At 43.9% G+C, this 12,005-nt stretch overlaps 1 protein-coding gene across 7 annotated transcripts in view; it reads left to right on the forward strand.

Annotated features, from left to right (window-relative positions):
* Positions 1–12,005, forward strand: part of RGL1 (ral guanine nucleotide dissociation stimulator like 1) — a 251,420-nt gene that overhangs the window by 169,740 nt on the left and 69,675 nt on the right. For all 7 annotated transcript variants that reach the window (XM_035010628.1, XM_035010629.1, XM_035010630.1 and 4 more), the window contains one exon: positions 7,323–7,400. In XM_035010628.1, the coding sequence (XP_034866519.1) occupies positions 7,323–7,400 (78 nt within the window). The remainder of the gene's footprint in view (positions 1–7,322; positions 7,401–12,005) is intronic.

The raw sequence follows: 12,005 nt of genomic DNA on the forward strand, positions 1-12,005 counted from the left end.
TTCTTTCTTTCTTTCTTTCTTTCTTTCTTTCTTTCTTTCTTTCTTTCCTTCCTTCCTTCCTTCCTTCCTTCCTTCCTTCCTTCCTTCCTTCCTTCTCATTTCACTTGACAAAGGGAGAGAGAACATGCAATTATCCTTCTTTTGTAGAAAAGAATACCAAATTGCTCAGCAGGGGTTGTTGTTGTTGTTTTTTTTTTTTTTAATGTGCATTTGTTTGGAAACCACAAAACAAAACTGCCAGAAAAACTGAAAGGCAAGGTACATATATCCTGAAGAGTAACTGGAATGTATTCCAGTTTTCAGTTCAGCTTTGATAATCTAAAGAAGTGGTCTTGGCCACTTTCCAGCAGGTGGTGGAAGGGCTTGATCACAAGCCCCTTTAGGAATTTGCTAGAAACTATGGGTCAGCCATATAGAAAAAAAGCACATCATCAAATTTTGCATATCGTTTGGGATTCCTAGACTTCCATAGGTTCATCCAAGGACCCTCCAGGCATAGGCTCTCTAGCATGGATGATGGGACACAACACATAGGTGGCCATTATGAGCCAGAGGAAGGCCCTGCTCCTACCTTATATCATGATGGGGCAGATAAGTATGGTTCTGGAAATTAAATTCATTAATTTCATTAAAGTAAATTAAATGGTTTAAAAAAAGGTGTGTCTGAATCAAAGTTAAAGGACTGTTTTTGAGTTAGTTTTAGTTTATCTTATCACTTTTCTCTTACTTGACATTTGCCTTTTTTCACCTGTATATTTGTGTGTGTGTGTGTGTGTGTGTGCGCGTGCAGGAGAGAACTTAGCCCTTGAGAACAACATATAAGTTGATGCTCTGTTGAGTTTTTGTAAGCATAGGGGATGAGTGATAGGAAACCACAGTCCTACCCTCATATTCATTATACGAGGTTTCACATAGCCTATTTCATGAGGTTCTTGACGAGATCTGCAATAGCACCTTCTTGTGGGTGGGGAAAACTAAGCTACAGACTTGCACTGATTCGTTGGTTATGTATTAATTCATTTTAAACCTAAGACAAATCTCCACCCACTAACAGACTCTGTGGTTGTCCGAGTGTTGCCTGCTCGCCACCCCAGATGTAACCCCATTTCTTCTGTTGTCTTTCATTGTGGCCGCGGCCACTGTAGTATACTACCCAGATGTATTTGCAGTTGATTGTTTGCAGTTGCTACACACTAGAAGTGGAAGGAGGAGATACTGATGAGCCACTGAGCTGTGATGGGGGAAAAATGGACCAAAGAAGAGAAATGGATGACAAGGACTTGGAGAGGAAAATAGAAGAAATCTTACAGCAAGGGTGTGAAACCCATCATACTTAAGGAATAATTCTAAAGTTGGATGGAAGCAAGTTATAGCAAGAGAGACCTTTTGATTTTCTTTCTCTGGAAGAACAGGGGTTGTAAGACCTTTGTCCTTTTGGTCTCCTCTTCAGACAGTTGTGGTTTGGGGCAAGGGGTGAAGGTATTCTTCTCAAGGAAAATTTTATAACTGTGAAGCATTTTGTAACTGTGAAGTGCAACAGAAAGACTAGGTACTCTTTGCTTTAATGGTGCCTTAACTGTCAGGGATACCATGGTGGTAAAGTGGAGAATGGAAGAGCATCGAAGATGGAGGGCCCTTCCCAGCAAAGGCCTAGAGGGGAGGACGGTAGCTCTTTCTGGGTCTTCTAGCTTTTTCTCATCATGGTAAAAGTGCCTGGAGAACCAGATCTTATGACTGGAAAGCACATCCCATGCTTAGCATCACTGGCCCCTTGCAAGAGAACAGAGAGTCCTTGACCTTTGTCTTCTCCTTAAATAACCAGCTCCATGGTGGTACAAGACCTTTCCAAGGTAGACTTGGTGGCAGTGACCCAGTTCTGAGGTCAGGCTTGGGTGGAGAGTGCCTGCTCTGAAGGATATTATTTAGAGTGATTAAAAACATCCCTCTTACTGATCTGTGGGATGCGATCCCCAGTCGTAATCAAAGCTTCCTTGGTGTTCCAGACATCTGCCGGCTCTTTCACCCGTATCATTCTCCTGAGTCAAGGTCAGCTTCTGAACATTTTCCTCATACCTGACCTGTGTTCCCATGGGTCAGTTAAAGAAAACCGCTTTGGATGTTCATGGTCTGGGGTTTATTAGAGGAACAGAGACTCCCAGAGGTCCTGGAGTCAGCAGCTTCATGTGAGGTCTTGCTTCCCTTTCCTTCTTCCTCTCTGTTCTTTCATCTATCCCCAGTCAGTGACTTCCTCCCTTCTCCTTCCTCCCCAGCCTTTCCTTTCTTTCCACAGGAGATGGTATTAGTTCATTCATTTAGCAAATGTTTATTGAGTGTCCGCTAAGAGTGGGCTCCATTGCTGCCTCAGGGAATATGGCAGTGAGCAAGATAAGAGAATGAAACCAAAGTCCTCACCATGGCCTATCAAGCCTCCTGAACGGTCCCTGTCACCTCCGCACCCCATCTCCTTCTCTCCCTTTACTTACTCTGTGGCGTTCTTCATGCTTCTCAAGCACACCATTTTGCCACTGGGCTACGGCCTCTGCCACGGCTCCCCCCTCCGTGGAAGACTCTTTAGAGATCTGTAGAGCCCACTCCCTCACCTTCTGGAGGATGTTACATCATGGGCACGTTCACCTCGGGCCTTGTCTGAATACCTCCTGTGAGGGAGCCATGTCTGATCATCGCTACCTGTTTTATTTTTCTCCATTGCACTTTTCACTCTCTGACTTGGTATATATTAACTAATTATTATTTTATTGTCTACCTCCCCCCACTACAGTGTCTGCTCCCTGAAAACAGGTCCTTTGGTTTGTTCGCAGCCGGTATCCCCAATGCCAAGAATAGTACCTGAACATGGCCTTAACAAATATTCCTTGAATGGGGACTAAATGCATAAAAAGATGAAGGATTGGGTAAATTAATGCAAAGAATAAGGTTTCTGACCTCAAGGAAGTTATAATCTAGTGCATCGGAGGACATAAAATTAATAAAATAACTCAAGCTCGTGTGATTTGGTAGCAACTTAGAGACTGGGCTCTAGAGTCTGACTGTCATGATTCCAATCTCTGCTCCACGTATTAGCTGTGTCTTCGAGGGCAAATTACCTCAGCTCTCTGGGCCTCATTTTCTCATTTGTGAAATATGAATAATAATATCACATAGGATTATTGTGAGAATTCAATGAAACCATCCATATAAAGTGCTTAGCGCAGGACCTGGCACGTGGTCTGTGCTCAGTAATTATTATCTGCTATTGTTATTGGATCACTTGCTGGAATCAAGTGGAGCCTGAAAAGTTCCTCAGGATTACCCCCATCCTGGTCTGGTATTACTCCCTTTTCCATTAGGGAGCAAAAGTTCGAAAGTGTCCCCAAACCAGAAAGACTGTCCCTGAGGACAGCTTTATCTTAGGATTCCTTTGAACAGCAAATACTCCTGTCCTCCCTTCAAACACATATTAAACATTTCATTTGCCCAGATAGGCTCCCAACAATAATATCTGTCCCCTCTGGAAATAACTGTTTCCTGTTAAAATATCAGCAACCAGTTAAACATGGTTTTGTTTTTCTTTTTCTAGTAATTTTTAGGCCGCAGCAAGTAATTGCTTAAGACTGTACTTTAAGAGGCATCTGTAAATCTTTCCTTTGCCTTGTGATACACGGGAAACCATGTCAGAAGTCATTCTGACAATTTGTATTTTAATTTAAGTTTTATGAGTTACCATTTAAAGAAGGCCAGTTTCTCATTGGCAAGCCTTCTTAAGAGATTGACGCTTTGATCTTAAATCCTGGGGAGACTTTGCAGAAATAGGGGGTGACATTGTTGACAGGTTCATCTGTAGCTATTCTACTGCCATTAATTAAACACCCCCCCCCCTTTTATTTACTCCCCTGGAGTAAATGAATGAACTTGACTTTGGTTTTTGATGGGAAGCTATGAGAGGGTCCGGGAAACATCAAAGAAATGCTCTTAATCTAGTAAAACTAACTCTCAACTGACCTAGCTTGAACATTAAAGAGTTCTTAATTCCAGTGCTGGTCTAGTTTCTTTTCTGTAAGGCGTTAATTCTCTCTAATGATTAGAAAAGTGCAGGGGTAAATAATCATCCCCTCCCCATGAAATTCCAGAGGGTTACAGGCTCTTTAATTTTATCTTGCTTCTAAAGGTCTCCTTTGTAAAACCATGTATACATTTTGGTTTTTTGCCTTTCCATACTGCTTATACCTCCAAGATCTCAGCTTTAAGATCTTAAAACTTTATTTCTTTTGCATTTCGGTTTTAGATTTTTGGATCACAGCTATCCTAAAGCTTTTTTATGATCCTAGACTTTAGGAATGAAGGCACAGACAGGTTAAGACACTTGTATAAGCAAAAAGCCAGATGGTGCCCTTGCAACAACAGATTCGAGCCTAGTAGTTGAAAAGTCTGTTTTCATGTCTGCTTAGAGAACCCCACCAGGCCATTCATTTGCCCCCAAACAAGTAGCCATCAGCATGCCTACTGGGTGCGCAAAAGAGACAGGAATCCTGTTCTCATGGAGTTTATGTTCCAATAGACAATGAACACAGTAACTAAATAAGACCGTATATGAGAAGGTGCTAAAGGCTGTGGAGGAAAATAAAGCAGCGTTGTGAGTGTTGGTCTTACATAGGGTGGCCGGGAGAGGCCTCACTGAGAAAGTGTCGTTTGAGCAGAGCCCCATAGGAGCCGAGGAAGGTGCTGCTGACACGGGGGCAGAGAGAGGAGCGCAGAGATTCTGAGCCAGGAGGATGCCCAGGTGTGGGTGGAGCAGCAGGGGGGCCAGTGAGGCTGAGGGAGACTGAGTGGGCGTGGAAGACTTGGTCAGAGGTATCAGAGCAAGTCCTTTAGGACCTCATGAGGCAGGTATGACTTTGGTCTTTCTTTGGAGTAGAACAGGAGCCACGGGAGGGTTCTGCGCCCGGCAGTGACGTGTTGGGATTTACATCGCCCAGGATTGCACTGAGCTGAAGCCAAGAGACTAGTTAGGTGGCTATTGCATTGATCTAGACTAAAGGTAGTGGTAGTTTGAGCCAGGGTGGAAGTGATGAGAAGGGTTTGGATTCAGGGTATGTCATAAAGGCAGAGCCAAACGGATTTCTTGGGTTGGATGGAGACCAGCCTGAGCACCCAGAGCGTAGTGCATGCTACCAGACATCCCTTGCCTTCTTCCTGATGGTCCTCACTGGTCTCCAGAGTATTGTCAACCAGTCATTCTGGTCCTGATTAGGACTCTGTAGACAACTCTGGCGGCTGAGAAAAATATGCATGGGGTCTTCTGAGCACATGTTCTGAGCAGATGATACCACGTTAATTAATGAGAGCGAACATCATTCACCAGTATAAGTTGCTTAGTCCGTCTTGACAGCACCTGACTCCTCCTGTGGCATCCCATTCTTGGAGGGGGCCTGGGATAAGTGCTCGTGTCATCCCAACCAGCAGCTCAGCTCCAGAGTCTGAAAAATGTAGAGAAAGAGCAGTAGAGTATGAGAAGCTAAAGTGAAGACAAGGAAGAGGAAGACCAGGAGATTTTTAGTAGAGACACCTCTAAAAAAGAAAAATATCAGGAGCATATCTTTCCCTTTCTATCTCTCTTAGCTTCCAGTTGGGCGATAAAAGGTGAAGTATTTCCTGGATAACCAGAGAGAATTAATGAACTAACACGGATATGACGAAAACAAAGATTAGGTCCCACATTTAGTTGCTGAGGCTGGCAGGAGAAGAGTTTATGGCTCTGTCTTGTCAGATAGGTGGAAGGTACCGTGGCTCTCCCAGAGCCCCACTCTCCACTGCACCTGCCGTAATCTTTCCTATTTACATAAACCACAAAGGCTGTTATGAGAGAAGATGGAGACATGGTTGACTATGATGGTGGCCAGGGAGAGAGCCAAAAAATCTGTTTGTTTAGGAGAAATCTCATTTTGCATCCCTGCCTTGCTCACATGGGGCTGAATAAATCTTAATCTAAGTTCTTATCTCAGGAAAAGCAAAGGGTGGCCCTGGAAGCCCTCTAAATAACAGGTGCAGAAAGAATGGAGAGGAATAGGGAGGGTGGAGGCCAGTGGAAAATAGGTTTGAGAGGCCAAGAAATCCATAAGGCTGACGAGCTCGAGAGAGGAGCAGGTGGAGGGGAGGGGGGCTAATGCCTCAGGGTGCAGACTGGAAACTACTGGGATAGGGTGATAGGGAGACCAGATGGGCTGGCATTCAGTCAAACCAGATGGTGGGCTTTTATTTCTAAAAGGATTTGTAAATCCTAGGAACAAGGAACATAAGGGTACTGGGGCCTTTAATCCCATTAGTAGAAGACAAAAGTGTTCTCTTTAAAAATGTAAACCCACCAATTATAGAACTTCTATTATCAAAACTTTGGGACAGAGTACCAGCTTGTGAAACGCCAAGGAATCTCTGGATTCTTCACTGAGGGAAAGAGAAACTGCAGAAATCGTCAGGGCATTCATTATAAGTTAATAAAAAGACGTCTCCTCAAGAATTTAAAGTGTACTGTTGGGACCAAACAAAATGTGATATATTTGTATGCAATAAGCCTGCTTACATATGGAGTTGGAAAAACAGCTAACTGCAATTAGGGACTGATTGTTTAGTAAATTTTGAGTTTACAGTGAGACAAATTTAAAAATTTAAGCACCTGTCACTTTCTAAAAAGTCGTCCCCCTGTGTCCCCTTGCCCAGTTGTCAGCCTCCGTGTCCCCACAGCTGCTCTCCTCGTTGCATACAAATCCTGTTCTTCAGTCCTTGTCTCAGCCATTCCTTGAGGGTCCAAAATTACTTCCATAACCCTTCTCCTATTGGACTTATCCCCAAGGAGACCAGCCTCATCACAGAGCATGGAGTCGTCCTTGTGTGCTTATGTTGGTGCAAGTGTGAAAGCTACCCACACACAGCCATGCTTCCTTCAGGAGACAGAGCAGAGGGGCGGTTGTATAGGCTTGGGTGCTCCAGTCCGTGAGGGATCTACTGTCTTTGCATCATGTAATACCCCATCCTCCTGCTAAGAGAAAAAGCCTAATTTCATCTAAAGGATTTCAAAGAAATGCTAAATATTAAGAGAAAGTTTTAAGTAGTGTGATTCATTGTGAAATCCCTTTTTTGTTTAAGGCTATCCATATACCCATTAAGTTAATATCACACAATATCACTTTTTGATGCTATTTCATAAATATTTCTTTCCTTAATTACTGCTGAGAAGTGGAAACTGTTATCTCATGTTTGAAATGGAATAGAGTTGCTTTCCCACACCATTGACTGGGGTTTTTTTGTTTGTTTTGTTTTTATCTGTAAAGGTATGGAAACCTGACAAGCCCAAACTGTGAAGAAGATGGAAGCCCAAGTTCATCAGAGTCTAAGACGGTGATCAGGAAGTAAGTGTGCCTTTTCTGTGCATTACAAGCTCTCAGTCAAGACTTATTATCCTAAAGGAATGTAATTTAGTAGAGTTTTTTAAAATTCCTTTTTATGTTGTCATTTTCCCCCATAATGCGTAAAATCATAGATTTATTTTTTGACTATCCAGTGATAGTCATTTATTCATCCAGTAAAAATGTATCAGGCACCTACCATGTGCCAGGCCCTGTGCTAAGGGAAACAACTATGAACAAAATAAATAAGTCTCAGCTCTTAAGAAGTTTGGATTTTAGCAGAGAGACAAAGAATCCACACAAAGGAAGAATGAAGTAGGGCAAGGGGGCTAGATCCTGATGGAGAGTTTGATTCAGATAGGGTGCCAGGAATGGGCTTTCTGATCTGGTGACATTGGAGCAGAGTGCTGAATGGGGTACAGGCTGGGCTTGGTGAATATCCAAGCAGGGAAAATGTGGACAGAGCTGTGAGGCAGATGAATGAATGAGGCTGGAGCAGAGCACATGAAGTGACAAGTGCTAGAGGATGAGATCTGTAAGGTCATATGGGTCCCAGATCACATGGGGACTTGAAGGCCTTGGGCAGGATGTTAAATTTTATTCGAAGGAAGGGAAGAAGCATTTAGAAGATTTTGAGGAGAGCAGTGGTGCTATGGTCTGATTTATATTTCAAAAGGCTTGCTCTGGCTCTATGTGGAAAATAGACTCTGGCAGTGGGATGGGGGGCAAGAGTGGCAGCAAGGAGCCTGGTCAGGACCCTTACAAAGACCCAGGGAAGGGATTCTGGGAGCATGAACTGGAGGAAGAGGAGGAGGAGATGATGGTAATAATAGTGATGGTGGTGGCGTTGGTGTCGGTGGTAGTGATAGTAGTAAAAGTAGGAATAACTTGTAGTAGGAAGAGCTTCTGCAGAGATCTTGAGGGTATTGCTGGCAGGTTGCACTGATGAAGTGGTTGGGGCATATGAGAGAAAAAGAGGAGGCACGGGCACCTCCAAGGGTTGTGGTGTGAGCAACTGATAGAAGAGAACCTTGGTTTTGTGAGATAAGAAAGACTGGTGAGGAGGAGCAGGTGTGGTGGGGAGCATGTGTCAATAATTTCATCGTAGACATACTCACTTTGAGACAATTGGCTGAGTCTAGAGTTCAGGGAACAGTCTGGTTGGGAGGCATAAATCTGGGCATCCTTAGTTAAGACATGGTATTTAAAGCTATGGGGCTGGGTGTGCCCCCCGTGGGAACAAGGCTATAGAGAAGAGGAAGGTCCAAAGACTGAGCCTTGGTTCCTTCCAGTGTTCAGATTAGGAAAGTAGAGGGTCCAGCAAGAGGAGGTTGGAACAGAGGAGCTAGCGGGGAACGAGAAGAAAGAAGTTGTGTCCAGAAGTCAAGTGAAGAAGGAGTTTTGGGGGGACGTGACCAACCATGTCTAACACTGCTCATACATCAAGTGAGAGGAGCCTGGGAAGAGACTACTGCTTTTGCAACACGGTGGTCTTTGGTCCCCTTGACAAATGTAGTTTTGGTGGATGGAGGTCTGGGTCAGGAGAAGACAGAAGTTTGGAGTTTTTCTGTAAGAGAAGAGAAATGGGCTAGAGGATGATCTGGGGCAAAGGAGGGTTTTTTCATTTTGTATGTGTTTGTTAAACCTGGGTGATGCTTTAATCTGATGAGAATAATCTAGGAGACACCGAAGAATAATCCATGATGTAGGGGTGCAGGCTGCTCTAGGAGTGATGTTCTTAAGTCGATGGGATATATGCCAGGGTGCTTGAAAGTTCTCTTACTAAATATTCATCTTGGGGCCAAAAGTCCAGGCAGTTAATCCTGTGGAATATTTTAACTCCTCAGAGGATTGACTGATGGAATCCTTTCTTCAGAAGCCAGGGATATGAAGCTTAGAAAACTGAGTATCTTTTTAGTCCTGAGTGAGGCAGTTTTATTATTTTATTGGATGGACCATAATTTTCCAGAAAACCAGACACGCCAATGTAGATATTTGAATGTCAAATGCAAGGCGTGTGGTGAGCGGAACAAATACCTTTATTCTTAGAGGGCTTTGGGGGGCTTCTTTGAGGAGTTGACATTTCAGGTAGGTCCTGAAGGAGGGTGAAGATTTTGGTGGTAGAGCCACCCAAGCAGGGGGAACGGAGGGACCATATTGGGGAAATATATTTTGGGAACAACATGCCGCTTCATGATGGTGTATGTGCCAGGTTGAGGGGATCTGTAGAGCCGAAGCTATCATGAAGGGGGTTCATTCTCCCAAGAGAATAAGGACCTTCCCTGGTAAGCAGTAGACAGTCAGTCCTGAAAAGTTTTTTTTTTTTTTTAAGATTTTATTTATTTATTTGACAGAGAGAGAGATAGCGAGAGCAGGAACACAAGCAGGGGGAGTGGGAGAGAGAGAAGCAGGCTTCCCGTGGAGCAGGGAGCCCGATACGGGGCTCGATCCCAGGACCCTGGGACCATGATCTGAGCCGAAGGCAGACGCTTAACAACTGAGCCACCTCACCAGTCATTGTCACTCCCCAGCCATATGACCTGGTCACTTCACCTCTCTCTCACTTTCAGTTTCTTGACCTGAAAAATGAGTGCTCAGAATGTAGGATCCCTGGCGTCCTTTCAAGTTTAATGACCACTGGGATAAAACTTGTTTAGTTTTCATCTCTTCAAAAGTGAGAATGAATATCAGAAACAGAGATATTGAGGCACCTGGGTGGCTCAGTCGGTTAAGGTCTGCCTTCGGCTCAGGTCCTGATCCCGGAGTCCTGGGATCGAGCCCCGTATCGGGCTCCCTTCAGCAAAAACTGAAAAGTTTTTGCAGGATGGAAACAGTATCATCAAATAGGTGATGTGGGGGGATGGATTAGATTTATAGACTTCCGACTTAGGCTATGGTACACGGACCAGGAGCATCAGCACCACCTGGGAGCTTGTTAGAAATGCAGAATCTCAGGTCTCACCACAGACCTAGATTAGAATCTGCATTTCAGTAAGATCCATGAGTGATTCCTGTGCACTTTAAGGGTTTGAGAATCATAGGATTAGAGAGGTTTTGTTGTTAATTGTGTTTATCCCTGAAAACTTACTGAAATAATAATTTTTTGAAAAGAACCTTTTTATAGTTAGTCTTTTAAAGCATATACAAAAGGAGACCTGAGTGGCCAGCTTGTCACACGTAACCTCCACCTGTGACCAGATTCAGAAATGAGTGTGTTGTTCTCCACAAATTTTGGAATCGAGTCAAATTTGGAGCTACCATTCAACTAGCCACCTGAACACTCCAGGGAGAGGAACAGTCTGAAAAATATCCAGAGCTTCTCTGTTTCCCAGGGGGTGTTGTGAGATTAAGTAGGTTTCTGGGAAGTCGCACGAAAATTGGTTCGTACCCTGCATGTGAAGAATCATGCTCATTATTTTAAAGTCCTATTATAAAATTTTATTCAACTTCATTGTACACCGGGAACAGTGTGATGTGGGGGAAACTCCAGGATAAGCTGTTTTAAAGGGCTTTCCAGTTTTAAGCATATGAGTCCTTAACAAAGAGCTTCACATAGAACTCCCCTGAGGGGGTCCATCATCTGGGGACAATGGTCCTCTCCTAAAGCCTCACAATGAATTGGTAGAAAGTGCTTGACCCTTTTCCTTACACTGACTTGCCTTTTAAAAAATTATGCCTGATGAAAATACGCCACTTTATCTTATAATGGGCCACTCTGTCTACAAATACTGGAATGCTAAAATCCCTTCTCTCAGCTGACCTCTTTCTTCCTTGCATTTTCCTTCTTTCGTACTGCTTCCTCCCCACCCTCCCCCCCCCATTTTTCCTTTTATTATTTTTCATCTCATTTCGCCATTATCTTTTTGCTCTCTCTTTTGGAAGTTACCCTTCTCCTAATCATTTCTGTGGCTAGTTAGGGTCAGTGCTCTGTCTTTCTGAGAGGAAATCAGGGTAGCACCTTCTTCATTCCATCTGTAACATATGGAGAATTCCTCCACCATCCCAGAGCTCTGGCCTCTGACATGGAACCATGACCGAAGGCTTCCTGATGGCTGGTGCATGTGTAGGAGATACGGCTCTATGGCCATTCTCAATGGGCTGGTTTTGTCCCCAGAGGATATTTGGCAACATCTGGAGAAATTTTTGTCTTAACTTGGTGGGGGGATGCTATTGCTATCTGGTAGGTAGAGGCCAGGATTGTTGTGAAACAGTCTACAGTGCACAAAACACCGCCCTCCAACAAAGAATGCTCTCCCTGTAAATACCAATAGTGCGCAGGTAAGAAGCTCTACTACATGGTGAGGACTGCAGTCCTCAAGTGAAAGCTCTTTATTTATGAATATCTAGATGAATATAAAAATAGGACCATGCGTATTTGGGGATTTATTTATTTCTTCATATCCTGTCTTAGAATGAGGTGAATCCAGTGCAGAGGTCGCCCAGGAGCTGGCCTCAGAGAAGGTGAAGGGCCCTGGGTAAGGAGCCTGGAGAACTCAGATTCGAGTCCCTCACCAGTCACTGTCACTCCTCAGCCATATGACCTGGTCACTTCACCTCTCTCTCACTTTCAGTTTCTTGACCTGAAAAATGAGTGCTCAGAATGTAGGA

Source organism: Mirounga leonina, unplaced genomic scaffold, assembly GCF_011800145.1.
Source record: "Mirounga leonina isolate KUSES-001 unplaced genomic scaffold, KU_Mleo_1.0 Mir_154, whole genome shotgun sequence".
Lineage (NCBI taxonomy): Eukaryota > Metazoa > Chordata > Mammalia > Carnivora > Phocidae > Mirounga > Mirounga leonina.